This window comes from Lepus europaeus, chromosome 12 (genome assembly GCF_033115175.1).
Source record: "Lepus europaeus isolate LE1 chromosome 12, mLepTim1.pri, whole genome shotgun sequence".
NCBI classification, from domain to species: domain Eukaryota; kingdom Metazoa; phylum Chordata; class Mammalia; order Lagomorpha; family Leporidae; genus Lepus; species Lepus europaeus.
This window is the reverse complement of record NC_084838.1, coordinates 21101023-21118361: the sequence shown is the minus strand read 5'-3', so window position 1 is coordinate 21118361 and position 17339 is coordinate 21101023. Positions and strand designations below refer to the sequence as shown.

Here is a 17339-nt window from a genome sequence, read left to right as displayed (position 1 = left end):
TCCAATCCCAGCTTTGCTCCCGATTCTAGCTTCCAGTGAATACACACCCTGGGAGGCAGCAGGTGACGGCTCCAGTGGCTACCTGGGAAACTGGATAGAGTTCCTGACTCCCGGCTTCAGCCTGGCACAGCCCTGGCTGTCACAGGCCTCTGGGCAGTGAACCAGCAAATGAGAGATCTCTGTCTGTCTCTTTCTCCGGGCTCTCAGCCTTTCAAACAAGAAAGCAATAATAGAATCTGGAACGAATCCCTTGCTCTGGACCAAGTGGTGGGCGGCTGTCGTGTGATTTTATGATTTGCGATTCTATATTCTGCACCCAGTTTTCTGCTGGGGGGCCAGAGAAGGGGAGGAGTCTCCAAGGGCTCAAAAGAGACGGGACACTTTAGGACTATTAGGGTTAAGTGCTCAAAACATGAAAGCCATGAGGAAGGCAGAAGTGTGAAGGTCATCAGATTGTGACCAAGCCAACAAAAACAGCCAAATGAATGAGGCAGTGTTGCAGATCTGTCGAGGCGCAGGGCAAGTAAGGTGCACAGCGGCCTGCTGTGGGAAGGTCAGATCGTTTTACTCCTGCTTGGCAGGTGAGCCCCAGAGAAGTGACAAAGAACCCTCACACTGCTCCCCAACTCTGGGGGCCTGGATGCTCCAAGGAAACCTACAGCCCCTCCTGGGTTGCGTTCCCATGGCACAGCACATCTTGACATGGGCACCCTCCCCCACACTGAGACCCCATCACAAACCCCAAGCCCTGGCTGCCTCCGCCCCCATGACCTCTCAGGCTGAGGCTCCTAGCAGCTGTGTGACCTTGAGCAAGTGTGTGACCTTGAGCCAGCAGCTTGGCCTTCTGCAGATGGCTTCCTCTCCCAGGACGGGAATAGCTGCTACTGATGTTGACAATGACTGCGCTCATCGCTAAAGACCCGATTGCGACCTCAGCTTTATAGTCAACACTCCTGTGTCACAGATTCTATGATTATCTGCACTTCACTGACCAGGAAACTGAGGCTCCGAAAAGTAAACCTGGTGCTTTTTGTTTGTTTTTGTTTTTGTTTTTGCTTCCCCTCAGGGCTCATGGTCAAAACTTGATAGCTCAGGATTTGGACTGCAATCAGACCCGAAGTTCAGGGTCTCTGCTAATATTGATTTTAACAGATCACTAAATATATTTAAGAACTCAATACTGCTAAAACACCCTCACCACTCCCTCAAACAACAGCGGACATGGATCCACGAAATGGACAGGCAAGACACAAAAAGGAAAGTACCACTAAGAAAAACTTTACCACCCTAGTAAACAAAGAAACACAAAATCACCACCTTGATTCCAAGCTTATATTGGAAAAGATTTGAAAAGAATAGTTATTTAAAAGTCTGGGCCATCAAGTGCTTGGGTGCCTGCCACCCTGGGAGAAGCCTCACAGAGACTCCAGGCTCCTGGCTTCAGCCTGGCCGGACCCTGGCTGTTTACGGCATTTAGGGAGTGAACCTGCAAATTGAAGCGCTCTCTCTCTCTCTCTCTCTCTTCTCCCCCGCCCCCGTTACACTGCCTTTCAAATAAATAAATAAATAATAAATAAATCTTAAAATGATTCAAAGCAAAGTCTGGGGCATAACTGACTAATCCATTCGTTGCTATTGTGTCCACAGGATAGACTGGTCCATCTTCAGCCTCCCAAGTGTTTATTACAATTAGCAATAAATAATTTTATGGTAATTGCCAAGTCGAAGTCAAACACAAAACAATCAGGAAATGGCACGCAGGGCCGATCGCGCCCGCTGGCAGCTGCGGAGCCGCGGCCGGGCGCCTGAGCGCGTGGTCCCGGCCCGGGGCGCGGCCGCAGCCGCGGGGTGGGGCGCGCGTGGGGACCACAACTCCCAGGCGCCTGCGCGCCGCCTCTCCCGGACCATGTGATTCCCGCGGCCCCGGTCGCGATCGCGGCTGCAGCGACCGCGGCGGCGGCGGGACGGACTCGCAGCCCAGAGACCCGAGTGACCACAGGCAGCCCCGGCGCTCACCCTGCGCGCTCGCCATGGCGGTGAGTGCGGGGCGCCAGGCGGAGGACGCGACGCGGAGTGGGCGCCTGGGGCGGGGATCCCCTGGAGTGGTGCACCAGGGGGCACCCCGAGAGCCTGGCCTCTCTGGCCCGGAGCTGGTGAGGGGGTGTGTTGGCGGCACTGTCAGCCGGGTCAGGGGGACGGACGCGGCAGGTGCACAGACTTCAGGCGGTTCTTTCTGTCTGTCCCTCCTGCTGGGAGTCGGTCCTGCTGGGCTAGCCCGCACCGAGCGCGTGGGTGAAGGCGGCCGGGAGCCCTGGCCAGCGGCCGGGGGCGGGAGGGCAGTGACCTGGGGACGGTCCAGGGAGACTCCCACGAAGAGGAAAGACCCAGCGCGCGGGCACGCCGGCGGGGGGCCTGCCTTGGGCAACTTCCCACTTTGATTCTTCGGGGAGTTTAGTGCCAGCCGCTTCCCATCTTCCCTATGCGGTGAGTCGGAGAATAGCGTTTGGGACTAACTACATTTCCTGCTAGGGCGGGAGAACATGCCGGCTTGCAAGACTGGTCTTTGGAGAAGTTGGAGCATGTTGTGGGCTTTCCTTTTCAATGCCAGGAAGAATATGGTAGAATTTCAGATCTAGGAAGTCCGTGGAAGCCTTGTAGTCAGAAGGCCCCTCCTGCCTCCCGCAGGCTCTCTAAAAGGGGAAACAGACGGGAGCCCTTGAGAAAGGTCTCAGCCAGTCAGAGGTGGCGCTGGGACCCTAATCTCCATCTTCGATCTTTGGCTTTTAAATGAGAGAAACCCCAAGTGAGAGAGTGAAGAGGAAAACAAGTGTCTCTCCGCCCAGGGTGTGGCCCCGGATGAAGCACTGATAAATAGCTAGAGACAGAGATTTACCCAGCTCCCGCAGAGAACAAGACTGGGGCCCTGCCCCTCGCCCGTCCCACCACAAAGCCCCGTCCTAGAGGACTGCAGCCCAGAACCCCTTCCTTTTTTTTTTTTTTTAAGATTTATTTTATTTATTTGAAAGACAGAGTTACAGAGAGAGGCAGAGACAGAAAGAGAGGTCTTCCATCTGTTGGTTCACTTCCCAGATGGCCGCAAAGGCCGGAGCTGCGCCGACCCGAAGCCAGGAGCCAGGAGCTTCTTCCGGGTCTCCCACATGGGGTGCAGGGGCCCAAGCACTTGGGCCATCCTCCACTGCCTTCCCAGGCCACAGCAGAGAGCTGGATTGGAAGAGGAGCAGCCTGGACTAGAACCGGCTTCCATATGGGATGCCAGTGCTTCAGGCCAGGGCCTTAACCCGCTGCGCCACAGCGCCGGCCCCAGAACCCCTTCCTTAAGTCAAGGTGTGTGGATTTGAACCTTTCCCTCTAGCAGAAAGGTGTGGGAGGCAAAGTGACAGGTGGCTCTTTGTCCCTCCTGGGCTGCCTCCCAACTAAGAGGAACCAGTTGTGCTCTGAGACCACTTCTTGCTCTGAATGTACCATGTAGGCCGTCTTGCCCAGCTGCTCCTGCTCCCCGGGCTTGGTCAAGTGGCTGCCAGGTGGCTCTGTCCCCAATGAGTCTCCCCACCCCACCCTGCGGCCTCCCTTTCTGACCACACACACCTGTTGTTTTGACCTGATCATTCCTCTGTCTCCCCTCCCCGGTGGTCAGCTCCACGTGGGCCCCGGGACTTTCCCAGTTCATCCCTGTATCTGCGGGCTCCGCACAGCTGCCTGCATTAGTTTTACTGCTCTGTGGGCTTTCAGGTCCATAGCAAAAGGTGTCTGGGTTTGGCCCAGGCCCAAGGATGAGAGCAGGAAACCAGTTAGGGCAACTCCTGTGGAGTGATTAATTAGCCACATTCCGTTCATGCCAACTGCTTTACCAGCTGGACTCAGGGAAGGGGTGATGGGCACAGTTCTGGCCCTGCCTGGCAGACAGAGGTGGAACCAGAGGCTTCTGTTGAAATTGAATGAGTGCAGTTGCAGTAACTGGAGTTGCATAGGATTATTAATAGCTGTTCGTTTTTGTATATTAATCTTTTGTGAGCATTTTGCTATGTCAGCAAGTATCTTTTTTTTTTTAAGATGTATTTATTTACTTGAAAGGCAGAGTTACAGAGAGGAGAGGCAGAGAGAGAGAGAGAGAGAGAGAGAGATCTTCCATCTATTGGTTCACTCCCCAATTGGCCACAACTGCTAGAGCTACGCCAGTCTGAAGCCAGGAGCCAGGAGTTTCTTCTGGGTCTCCTGTGTGGGTGCAGGGGCCCAAGGACTTGGGCCATCTTCTGCTGCTTCCCCAGGCACCATAGCGGGGAGCTGAATTGGAAGTGGAGCAGCCAGGACTCAAGCCGGCACCCATACGGAATGCCAGTGCCGCAGGTGGAAGGTTAACCTACTAAGCCACGGTGCCGGTCTCAGCAAGTATTCTTTTTAGAATCCTAAGATCCCTGGGTAGTGGGACTCATAACGATTCTTATGTTCTTCTTGGTATTGTCTCAGCTTTTTACGTTGAGCAAGTACCACTTCCTACCAGGGAGACAAACATTTTAAAATTACTCAATGTGGTCTTTTTAAATGTTTAACTTATTTGAAACACAGAGCAAAAGACACAGAGAGAGAGAGAGAAAGAGAGGGAGGGAGGGAGAGGGAGAGGGAGGGAGAGGGAGAGAAAAGGAGAGAGAGGGGAGAGAGATCTTTGATCTGCTAGTTTACTCCTCAAATGCCCACAACAGCCAGGGCTGGGTCAGGTGGAAGCCAGCAACCTGGAACTTCATCTGGATCTCCCAAGTAGGTGGCAGGGGCCCAAGTACTTGAACCATGAGCTGCCATCCAGGGTATGCATTAGCAAGAGCTGTTGTGGGCATCTGGGGAAGGAACCAGCAGAAGGGATTCTCTCTCTCTCTCTCTCTTTCAAATAAAATGAAATTTGTTAAGAAAGCTAGAAGGTGGGGCCAGCGCCGTGACTCACTTGGTTAATCCTCCGCCTGCGGTGCCGGTGTCCCATATGGGCACCGGGTTCTAGTCCCAGTTGCTCCTCTTCCAGTCCAGCTCCCTGCTGTGGCCTGGGAGGGCAGTGGAGGATGGCCCATGCACCCACATGCACCCATATGGGAGACCAGGAAGAAGCACCAGGCTCCTGGCTTCAGATTGGCGTAGTGCCGGCTGTAGCGGCCATTTGGGGAGTGAACCAATGGTAGGAAGACCTTTCTCTCTGTCTCTCTCTCTCTCTCACTGTCTAACTCTACATGTCAAATAAAATTAAAAAAAGAATAAGAAGAAGAAGAAGAAGGCTAGAAAGTGGGCACAGTGCATGCACACGTGGGTCCCCAGCAGACACAGTGGCTGTGGGGCTGTTCTACTCGGCCAGCTGGCTTCCCATGGCTTTTCCATCCGGTGCAGGCACAGGCAGGGGTTGGTGACATGAGTCAGGCTCCTTACAGGATGGAGAGGCACATTTGCCAAGCTGAGCAACCAGATCTACTTCCAGGCCTTTACCAAACCTACAGGTGCAGCATCCAAGTCTGAACTCAGGGATGTAGGAGGTGTCTGAGGGATATTCCCCCACCCAACCCAGAAACACAGAGGCCTGCTCGTTTTTTCTTTTATGGGGTTGCAGGAAGGGAGTGAAGCTCAAGCCGAGGTCTGCACCAAGTTAACAGGAGCCTGTGAAAGTGAAGCTGGACCGAGGGAGAGGGTTCCCAGGGTCCTGTCCCTGTCCCCATTTACACATGAGGACACCGAGATCCAGAGGTGGCTTGCGGTGTATTAGCAGCTCAGGCCACACTGCTGTTTCCTAGCAGAGCCCAGAGGTGGGACCAGGCTGCCGCTTTAGATTCTGTGTCCTTAACGAGTAGGCTTTGCCTGCTGTGTTCAAGCTGTCACAAACAGGTGAGCATTAGAATCCCACGAAGGGGGCTTGTTAACATCTTGTGTCTCCCCTGCCTCCCGGGGGCTGCCCCTGCTTCCTGATTGAGAGACCTGAGAAGGCCCAGGCATCTGCATTTTTCATGAGGCCCTGGGGACGCTAAGGAGATGCTGCTGTCCTCCACCAAGCTGCCTGCCAATGCAGGCATCACGGTGGCAGTGGGCCGGTGCCTCCCAGGCCAGGCCATGGCCCCCTATAGCCGGTGACTCACCTAGAGCATACGCGGCCCGTGCCATCCACACCTGTGTCCCTCCCGCCTCTGCCACTGTGCCTTTTCATCCTGCTTCCTAGATGTAGTTCTCTGGGCTCTGGCCTTCCTTCCCAATCCTTGGATTGATCCTGGTCTGTCTCCTCTGTTTATTTAACATGAGCTTGCCGTCTTTCTCGGAGATGGCTGGACTTCCTTGGAGGGGCCCAAGCATGGCTATCCAAAATACACAGTTATGTTTTTTTTTTTCTCATTGTTCCATCCCTGTCCCCAGTTTCTTCCTCCAAGGCAGCTATATCTGCCCGTGTGCTGTCTTCCCATCTTCTTTCTGAAAGAAGCAAAAGACAGCCCACCCCTCTTCTCTGTCTCATATCACAAACCACAGTGGGCGTGTCTCCTTATCTTGATGTCTCTGTTTTTGTCTTGTGTCAGATGAGGGCCAGGTGAAATGACGTGGGTCCTTGTCTTGAGGCTGCCACTGACTCAGGGTGACCTTGGGCACAGCTTCCTGTGCTGCCCTGAGAGGCTGCATTGAGAGGAATTAAAAACCCAGAATCAGGGCTGGCGCTGTGGCGTAGAAGGTTAAGCATCTGAGTGCAGTGCCAGCATCCCATATAGGCGATGGTTCGAGTCCCGACTGCTCCACTTTTCATTGGGCTCTCTGCTAATGGCCTGGGAAAGTGGTGGAAGATGGCCCAAGTACTTGGGCCCCTGCACCCACGTGAGAGACCTGGAAGAAGCTCCTGGCTTCAGATCAGCCCAGCTCTGGCCGTTGTGGCCATTTGGGGAGTGAACCAAAGGATGGAAGACATCTCTCTCTCTGTCTGTAACTCTGCCTCTCAAATAAATAAATCTTAAAAAACAAAAACCCAGAATCAGAAGCCAGCCTGTTTAGGCAGAATCCTAGCTAGGCAACTAGTTTCTTACTTAAACTGCTTTGTGCCTTAGTAGTTTCATCTGCAAAATGGAGCTAAGAAAAGGATGAAAGTGCTGTACAAAGTTCTTGGAAAATGCAAATTATGAAAAAACTACAAGTGGATTTCAGAATTTTTGCACCAAAATAAGCTTATCTTTCATTCCCTTTTCCATGAACTTTTTTTAAAGATTTATTTATTTTTATTTGAAAATCAGAGCTACACAGAGAGAAAAGAGGCAGAGGCAGAGAGAGAAAGAGATCTTCCATCCGATGGTTCACTCCTCAATTGGCCGCAATGGCTGGAGCTGCGCCGATCCGAAGCCAGGAGCTTCTTCCAGGTCTCCCATGCGGGTGTAGGGGCCCAAGGACCTGGGCCATCTTCTACTGCTTTTCCAGGCCATAGCAGAGAAGATCGGAAGAGGAGCAGCCGGGACTAGAACCGGCGCCCACATGGGATGCCGGCGTTTCAGGCCAGGGCTTTAACCTGCTGCACCACAGCGCCAACGCTTTCCGTGAACTTTTAAAAATACCCTCATAACCCCCTTGTATAATTAAGACACGTAACGGTTTTAGAACAGTGCCTGCCACAAAACACGCAGTGTCATCCCTCCCCCACCCCCATGTGCGGAAGGAGGGCTGCTCTGGCTGCGCACGTGGGAGCCAGGACGTAGCCTTTGCTGTTCCAGGCCGCTCAGCAGCGATGTGTGCAGGGCCCGGTTTCAGACTCCTAGCAGCACAGGCGGCTGTTAGACTCTATTTTGCCCAATTCCATTCTCTCCCTAACTTACCTGACCACACAGTCCCTTTTCTGGACTATCCTCACCTCCTGTGGTTCTCTTGTGGGCCACTCCTGAGAAGCGCCCTTCCAGCTTTGAGCTTTGAGGGCCACCTGGGGTGTGGAGCCCAGACTGCGCATCCCCTGGTGTGGGCGGCTTGGCAGTGTTTTTTTCGCAGTTTCCCTAGGAGGAAGCTGAGGCCTGGGAGAGGCCGTGATGAACAATCTGTTTCTTTACTGTCTCCTCTGAGCCTAAACTTCTTTTTAAGATTTATTTATTTATTTGAAAGAGTTCAGAGAGGGGCCAGGGAGAAACTGAAAGGGAGAGAGATCTTCTGCTGGTTCACTTCCCAGACAGCCACAATGGCCGGAGCTGGGCTGATCCTAAGCCAGGAGCCAGGAGCTTCCTCCAGGTCTTCCACGTGGGTGCAGGAGTCCAAGCACTTAGGCCATCTTCTGCTGCCTTCTCAGGCGCATTAGCAGGGAGCTGGATGGGAAGTGGATCAGCCAGGACTCGAACTGGTGCCCACATGGGATGCTGGCGCCACAGGCAGCAGTTTAACCTGTTGTGCCACAACGCCAGCCCCTGATCCTAAGCTTTTGAGGGGGAGAAGGCTACAACACATATGGCCTTTGGCTTAGAGCTGTCATCTGCAGCCAGAGGCTTGGCACATCTGCAAACAAGTCTGTGGCCCTGGGTTCTAAGAGGCCATGGAGGCCGGTGCCGAGGCTTAACAGGCTAATCCTCCACCTGTGGCGCCGGCACCCTGGGTTCTAGTCCTGGTTGGGGCGCCGGATTCTATCCCGGTTGCCCCTCTTCCAGGCCAGCTCTCTGCTATGGCCCGGGAAGGCAGTGGAGGATGGCCCAAGTCCTTGGGCCCTGCACCCGCATGGGAGACCAGGAGAAGCACCTGGCTCCTGGCTTCAGATCAGTGAGATGCGCCGGCCGCAGCGGCCATTGGAGGGTGAACCAACGGCAAAAAGGAAGACCTTTCTCTCTGTCTCTCTTTCTCACTATCCACTCTGCCTGTCCAAAAAAAAAAGGGGGGGGGCATGGAACACCCACATGGCACCGTCGCTGCACCCCGTATTAGAGTGCCTGGGTTTGAGCCCCACCTCTACTCCTAAGTCCAGCTTCCTACTAAGGTGCACCCTGGGAGGCAGCAGGTAATGGCTCAAGTACTCAGGTGCCTGCCTCCTACCTGGGAGACCTGGCTTGAGTTCCAGGCTCCCAGCTTCGGCCTGGACTGTCCCTGGCTGTCGCAGGCATTTGGGGAGTGAACCAGCAGATGGAAGATTCTCTCTCTCTGTATGCCTCTCTTTCTCTGTCTCTGTTTCTTATGTTTCAAATCAAAATAAATAAATAAACAAACAGAATTTTTGTAAAACACTGCCACATAGCTCCTACTCTCTTCTTTTCTGGGAGACGGGGAAGCTCTCGGTGTCCTGGAACACACAGGGCTTTGAAATCCAGCCAGCCCCAGGTCGGAACCCTAGCTGGGCTGACGTACTAGCGTTCTGATCTCCAGCAAACTGCTTAACTTCTCTGAGCCTGGTGTCTCCCTTTGTTCTTCCTGCCGTTGCAAGGACTGTGGTGATACTGAAAGGAGACACTGTTTTAAAATCCCTTGATGCCACCACCTTGAATGCAGGGTGGGCCAGCCAGTCTTTTGAGATGGGCATTGGGGCAGTCGCTGTGTGGCCATCGCTCTCACCATCCATGTTTCCTGTAAGGCTGAGCACTCCCAGGGACAGACACCTTTCTCTGTAATGCTGGCCACAGAGCCAGGCTCCGCAGTGCTTACTGAAGGCAAGGATGCGTGTGGATTTCAGATTAAAGACAAACACTGCTGGCCGTGCCTGGGACAAGTGACAGAGAGGACTCCGGGCTCCCCTTGCACAGCTCCCCTTGGGTGCCTGTCCTGGAGCTGAACAGAAGGCCTGGAAACTGGGGGCAAAAGGGGTAGTGCCTCCCTACTGGGTTTGAAGGGTATGGAAGAGACGTGCGCCTGGCTGCGGATGGGCACACCCACCCTCTCTTCCGTGGGGGAATGGCCAGCTCAGTGACAGCTCTGCGGCCCACCTGCTTGGCCCAGACCCTGCTTCGTGTGCCCCCGGTTGGCCCCAGTGACTGCTGACAGCCTCCCCAATATTTAAGTCCGATGATCCCATTGTCTGGGCGCCCAGGGAAGGCTGCTGGAAGCACTGGGGCCCACGACACCCCCTGCCCACCCCCGCCCTTCGTGATGCAGCTCCCCTTGTCTTGCAGATGCATTTCACCTTCTCACACGAGGTGGTGCTTCTCTTCGATTTCTGGAGCGTCCACAGTCCTGCAGGTAAGAATTGGGACGCTCAGACGTGCAGCCTGCAGAAGCCTTGTCGCGCCAGGCGGTGGAACCTGGCTCTCTTTATTCTCCGCAGGTGACTCCTCTGGCAAGAACTTTGCGCTTGTGACTCCCTTTGCAACCGCTGCCCTGCACATGGCAAAGGGCCCTCCTCACTTGGTGATCCTCGCCAAGGCCCAGGAGGGAGGGAGCTCTTCCTCCCTTTTTAAAAGATTTTATTTATTTATTGGAGAGAGAGTTACAGACAGTGAGAGGGAGAGACAGAAAGGTCTTCCATCTGCTGGTTCACTTCCCAAATGGCCGCAATGGCCGGCCCTGGGCTGATCCGAAGCCAGGAGCCAGGAGCTTGTTTCGGGTCTCCCATGCAGGTGCAGGGCCTCAAGGACCTGGGGTCTTGTACTGCTTTCCCAGGCCACAGCAGAGAGCTGGACTGGAAGAGGAGCAGCTGGGTCTGGAACTGGTGCCCATATGGGATGCCAGCGCCTCAGGCGGAGGATTAACCTACTGCGCCACGGCGCTGGCCCTGGGAGCTCTTCCTTCTACCCCAGGGGAAGGAATTGAAGCCCAGAGAGGGCAAACACACACAGAGTCACACAGTCAGGAAGCATCGGAGCCACAACCAGATCAAGGCCACCTGGTGCCTCCTGGCACCTGCTTCACCCAGGTTCCTTGTCTCAGCCCGGAAGCCCACCATAACTGTGGCAGCCTTGGCCCTCTGAAGAGAAACCAGTTTGAAAGGGAAGAATATTCCTTTGTTTTACAAAGGCAAAGTTTGTCACTCATTCAAAGCTGGAGTTATTTTTTACCTTTAATATATGCATCTTTAAAAATACACTCTAACTATTAAATACCCATCATTGTAGGTGCAGATCCAGCAACTTATGGTCATCCCTACACTGGGTTCCCACTCTGGTTACCTAATACTGAGTAACAGTGGATTAAGACAATGGCAGGCGTTCCGTTATCCTCAGGGTTCTGTGAGTTGACTGGGCAGTTAAGCAGGCCTCACGGAAGACTCTCATGCAGGCACAGTCAGCAGGTAGCAGCTGGAGCTCGCCGTCTTGAAGACTTCTCACTGTCATGTCTGGTGGTTACTGCCAGTTGTTAAGACCTAAGCCGCAGCTGTTGGTTGAACTCCTACAGGTGGCGTCTCCCATGGCCTGGGCTTCCTTGTGGCAGGACAGCTGGCTTCCAGGAGCCAGTGTCCCTAGAGAATAAGACAGAACATGGTAGTACATGGGATGCTTAAGACCTAGCCTTGGGAGTCACATGGCCTTCCTTCTGCCTTGTAGATTGAAGGAGCCTCACAGGGGTCTCCCTAGGTGAAAGGGGAGGGAATGTGGACCCCGCCACTGGTGTCAGGAATGCTGACCGTAGAAGGCTGTGTGGGGTGGGTCTTTCTGAGAAGAATAAGGTAGATGTGTGTGGACTTGGGAACCCATGTTTGTAGGGGCCACAGCTGGAGGGGAGACAGGAGTGAGAAGACTTCCTTCTCACTGTATACCCTGACAGTGTCTGAATGCTTATCGTGTGCATATAATCAATTGCAATTTGACATTTTAGAAGCCTGCATCTTTTTTTGAGGAAGATTTCCCAGTGGAAGCCAGAAAAGGAAAAACCAACTTCCTGTTTTTCCTTTGCTTCCATCCAACACACTTCTGTGACCGGATGTGTAGGTTTGCCCCCACACCAGCCAATTCTCCAACACCAGATGGGTGTCCTACAACCTGGTTTAATTCAGATACTAAGGGAGTTAGTGCAGAGTGGTTGCCTAGCAACGGGGCCTCCCTGCCCATGTGCTTCTCAAGGAAAACACCAGGTTGCTGTGTCCTCTGAGAGCTTTGCAAGGTAGCCCTGCTAGGGGATGGGAGGGGACCCAAGTCTATCTCCCCTTCAAAAGGCGTTTGGGCACAGATGGAGTTAGGGTAAACGGGGTGTACCTGGGCAAAACTACATGATGAAACATGACAGGTGAAGGGGAGGTGTGGAGAGGCCCTTGGGCCTGCACATTAACACATTATGCTTTTACTTGCATCTCATGTTCAAAGCCAGAGGTGTGTCATTTACCACAAGGAACCATAAGGCAGCTCTCCCCGCAGCCTGACCCAGACTGTGTGGATACCAGTCATCATTTTGGCTATAGCTGGTTCCAACTGGCTTTATCAGGGATCCTAAAAGACAGCTTCGTAGATTCCTAGAAAAGACAACTATTACGGGATAACACACTCCTGTGCAAAAGCAGGTGACTGAGTCTTGTGGGCTCTTAGTATGTTAGGCAACTAAAGGGAGCTTGCTGTTGGTGGGGGGAAGGGGGAACCTTTATTGTCCCTGGTTTCGGAGCCCACAGGTTCAGGGCAAAGTCCCACAAGACTGCCACCCACTTCAGACACCAAGCACAAGTCCCAGGTTGGCTCCTACACTTCTGACTGGGGTTCCTGTGAGTCCTCTTTGGAGTTATTTGCTGAAACTCAGGGAAACACTTTTCTTACATTTACTTGCTTTTTTTTCCCTTTTCTTTTAATATTTATCTATTTATTCGAAAGGCAGAGTTAGAAACAGAGGGAGAGAGAGAGGTCTTCCATCCACCGGTTCACTGCCCAAATGGCCACAGTGGCCAGAGTTGGGCCAGGCCAAAGCCAGGAGCCAGGAGCTTCCTCAGTGTCCCCCAACATGGGTGCAAGGGGCCCAAGCACTTCAGCCATCTTCTGCCGCTTTCCCAGGCACACCAGCAGGGAGCTGGATAGGAAATAGAGCAGCCAGAAATGGAACCTGCACCCACATGGGATGCTGGTGCTGCAGGTGGTGGCTTTACCTGCTATGCCACAGCGCCGGCCCCTTGCCTGCTTATTATTAAAGGACCACAGATAAGCAGCCAGAGGGAGGAGATGTGTAGGGTAAGGTATATGGGAAGGGATTCTGAGCTTCCATGCCTGCTCCTGGTGCGCCACCCTCCAAGTACCTGCATGTGTTGGGCAACCTGGAAGCTCTCCAACCCTGTCCTTTGGGGTTCTTATGGAGGCGTCATACATCAGCCACTGACTCAACCTGCAGTCCTCTGCTCCCCACCGATTGGGGGTGGGGCTGTCAGTTCCAACCCTCTAATCACAGGGCTGCTTCCCTGGAGCCCCCAGCTATCTCAACAGCATACAAAAGTCAGCTCTTGGCAGTTTGAGGGTTTCAGAAACTGTGTGCCAGGGAACCTGGGACAGAGACCAAATACATAATTCTTATTCTACCACAGAGCCCAATAAAATGCTTTAGCTGGACCATTTATTATCCCTCTACTTGTCAAACAGAAGTAGCACTGGTGGTTAATTTTACCCAGCAGGTCTAGGAAGCACTTTGTTTTCTATAAAATAACTTAACTGGCTTTGTTCCCTTTTATAAAAGTAATACAGGTGTGGCCGGCACCGCAGCTCAATAGGCTAATCCTATGCCTGTGGCGCCGGCACACCGGGTTCTAGTCCCGGTTGGGGCGCTGGATTCTGTCCCGGTTGCCCCTCTTCCAGGCCAGCTCTCTGCTGTGGCCCGGGAGTGCAGTGGAGGATGGCCCAAGTCCTTGCACCCTGCACCCGCATGAGAGACCAGGAGAAGCACCTGGCTCCTGGCTTCGGATCAGCGCGGTGCGCCGGCTGCTGCGGCCATTGGAGGGTGAACCAACGGCAAAAAGGAAGACCTTTCTCTCTGTCTCTCACTGTCCACTCTGCCTGTCAAAAAAAAAAAAAAGAAAAGAAAAAAAAGTAAGACAGGCGTTCTTCAGAACATTTGTGGACAATGGACTTAATTGATGACCTTATTTTGGTATACACAATTCTGAAATCCATGCATAGTATTCTCACAATATGCATTTTCATTGAACTTTTTGAAGCTCTCTCACACCACAGAGAAGAAATGTCAGGAAATCGGATAAGACAGTAAAAGCACCTACATCCTACCGGCCTTCCTTCCAGGCTGTTGGTGCACCTGCATGTGCACAGGGCCCTGCTGCACCTCTTGTCCCTTAAGAAGTCACCATGTACAGAAAAAAAAAAAAACAGTGACAAAGCAATCAGAAGACCAAGAGGTTTACTGATGATGCTTGGGGTTACCCGACCTTTCCCGGCCAACAGACCTATATGGCCAAATTATTACAGGAGTAATCATTTTTCAAAAGCCATTTTTTTTCTGTATGAAATTGCCAATACCATGAATAGAAAGAGAGAACCATAAAGGAGAAAGGTGATGTTCGTTCATGTTTGTGTTAACCTAGAGCAGCAATGTGGAGACAGACGCCAGCAGCTGAACCTAGGGACCTGGTGGCGCTGCTTCGGAGGCATCCATACTCGCATCTTGCATTCTTCATGTGTAATCAGATTGCCAGAGACAAACTATTTTATCATTTCTTATAAATAACACTTTTACCCCAGACCTACCATAAAGTTTCTGTGATGTATTGTCTTCCAGTTGCAATAAAAATTACTGAGTTGCATCAATTGGGAAAAAAATAAAGAAGTTGTAATGTCTGTGTGCAGCATGCCCAGGGAGTAGCTGGGGCCATAGCATCCTTTCTTTGCCCCCAGCCCCTGGCCTCTCCAGGTGTCTTTTCCTCCTGATCTAAAAGGCTGAGAGGGAAAGAAACAGTGAAGAAGCTCTGAGCTCAGTGAGAGTGAGGAAGAAGGCACGAGGGAGAGGTAGACGGAATGGCTTTGTAGGCAGTGGGCGGCAGCGTCTGTCATCTGGGCCGGGTCCCAGGGCAGCAGCCCTCGCTTGCCAGGTCTCGGCAGCTCAGCCTCTTTGCACAGGCATGGCCGTCTCGGTGTTGGTGGTCCTGCTCCTGGCCATCCTGTATGAAGGTATCAAGGTGGGCAAAGCCAAGCTGCTCTACCAGGCACTGGCGAGCCTGGCTACCCCCATCAACCAGCAGCTCATCCTGGAGACAGACCGGGACTCAGCTGGCTCAGACGCACCCCCGGTCAGCAGAACCCGCCTCAGGTATGGGCGCTGCGCGTGGGCATGGGCAGGGGCCTCATGTTTCCCCCTGAGAGGTGGGTTGGCCCGAGAGAGCAGTAGCCTTATTTCATAGAAAGAAGATTGAGGCTCCGGGAAGGATCAGGAATTACGGAAGTGGTTAGTTAGCTCTGCTCTCCTGGTGTCTGGGCCAGAGCTCTCTCCATGAACAGCCTCTTGGGAGGCTTGGGACAGCTTCAGGGAACCGTGATCTTGAGAACTCCGTTGGGAGCCTCTATCCAGGAACAGAGGTGACCACCAGCATGCCCCCAAGTCTTACCAGGCTTCCCCAGGGATTGCTGACAGCAGTGTATCCCATGTGGTGGGGGAGGGAGGCACCCTCACCTCTTTCGTCCCCTCCCACTCTGACTGGGGAACCATTCAGGATCTCCATTCTGCCTTCTCCACCTGCAGCGTCGCCTCTGCCTCACAAGCCCGCCTGTTCTGTCACCAGCCACCTTACGTGGGCATCTCACATCTTCAGAATCCCCCCGCGAGGTGTTCTTGTTCCTGGTTACTGATGAAGGCATATAAGTTCAGGGCAGTTCAGACATTTGTGCTAGGCCACATTTAGTAAGTGGCAGAACTAGAAACCCATCTGTCACCAAAGTCCCATTTCCAGGGTCACGTAGCCTCCCACAGTAGATGCAGGGGTTAAATCCGCCTCTTACCCCATCAGACAAGATGGGTTACATATCCTACCACCTTCCCTTTGCCTAGGATTCCAGGAAGCTCAGAGCTAACAGTGGAGATACGTCTCTTTACAAAGTATCTCTTGGGTTACCCATAGAAGTTATAAACAAACTGGCCATGTAACTTGGTGTCTTTCTACTTCCTGGTATCCACTCTCCACGTCCAGTTCACTACCACCATTAACTCGGTTCTCTTTTCTTCTAGGTGGTTCCTCTATCATTTTGGCCAGTCTCTGGTCCATATCATTCAGGTGGTCATAGGCTACTTCATGATGCTGGCTGTCATGTCCTACAACACCTGGATCTTCCTTGGCGTGGTCCTGGGCTCCGCTGTGGGCTATTACCTAGCCTATCCACTTCTCGGCATGGCTTAATTGGTGAGGGATGGACAGGCACCAGTGGCTGGAGGGAGCCGAGGTCCCCTCTTCCAGACACTGTAACTCAGCGCTTTTTCTTCTGGTAGCTACTGAGCTCAAGCTAGCACTTGCCCCTGGCCATTGCAGGCACTTCCCTCCTGACCCTAACTGCACAGGGCTCGGGCCAAGTCTTGTGCCTTAAAAAGGCTACTGAGACCAAAGGGAGAATGAGAGCAGAACCTCGGGGCCAGGGTTGCTAGCCTATGACAACACATCTTTGTGACTCAAAATTTCCAAAGATCTTCAAGACAGGAGATGGTTCTGGGTGCAGGGCATTGAACCTGGCACTGAACCTGGAAGCCGTCTCCTCGTGCTTCGTGCCTTATCTACAGGAGCATCTTCCACTTTTCTGAACTCTTCTGCCTCTGGGGGACAGAAACCAAGCCAGCTCCTTTTCCTCACCTTGCTGCCTCCGGAACACATGAAGACTGCCTCTTCTGTGGGCCACGCAGACAAACAAAGATTTCTCATTTTCCTAGTTGAACTCCTGGTTAGCAATTTTGCACATTCATACAAAACGTTTAATGAAATAATTTTATTCTTGATGGATGGAAGCACCTGCTGAGACCTGTTCCCCCTTCAGGGGCAGGACTGGGGGACAAGTGACAGCTGAATGAAGGCAGAGATGCAGGGCTGTTATCAGGCTCCTGGCATCAGACAGCAGCACCTGTAGGAGGAAAAGAGTCCAACAGCCTTCCGTCTGAGAAGCTCTTGATGGCCTTCATGCCCCCTCTTCCCTGGATCCTCCTCTACGCAGAACAGAGAACTGCCGTTAATAATATCCAACTCTTAATGTTCTTTACTTCCTAACTTACTGCTCACCTGTGATGCTCTAGTGGGGAACCATGGGTAAGCCTCGGGGTCTCAACTGAGGACGCAGTAAGCAGAGAACCAAAGCCAGGACTGTTTACAGTCAGGTGGACCATCCGGGTATCTGAGCCTCTTCACGGCAAAGGAAAGCGACCCAGTGAGAGAAAAACCACTGCTCAGACTGTCACGTCCGAGCTCAAGCACCTCGTGGGCTGGAATACAAGATGGTCTTAAGCTTTGGGGGATTAAAAACAAACCCATTTTAATAAATTATATTTGT

General features: G+C 52.9%; 1 protein-coding gene across 1 annotated transcript; it reads left to right on the top strand.

The window, feature by feature from the left end:
• Positions 1-1929: 1929 nt before the first annotated feature.
• SLC31A2 (solute carrier family 31 member 2) lies at positions 1930-17339 on the top strand. The gene is made up of 4 exons (XM_062207739.1): positions 1930-2036; positions 10080-10146; positions 14937-15126; positions 16039-17339. The coding sequence occupies exons 1-4, from the start codon at positions 2031-2033 to the stop codon at positions 16205-16207; spliced, it is 432 nt and encodes a 143-aa protein (XP_062063723.1). The 5' UTR covers positions 1930-2030; the 3' UTR covers positions 16208-17339.

Excerpts from the sequence above, each read along its gene's own strand:
- SLC31A2 (XM_062207739.1), top strand. Across the intron at positions 10,147-14,936 it reads GAGCGTCCACAGTCCTGCAG|GCATGGCCGTCTCGGTGTTG; the intron begins GTAAGAATTGGG and ends CTCTTTGCACAG. Across the intron at positions 15,127-16,038 it reads GTCAGCAGAACCCGCCTCAG|GTGGTTCCTCTATCATTTTG; the intron begins GTATGGGCGCTG and ends CTTTTCTTCTAG.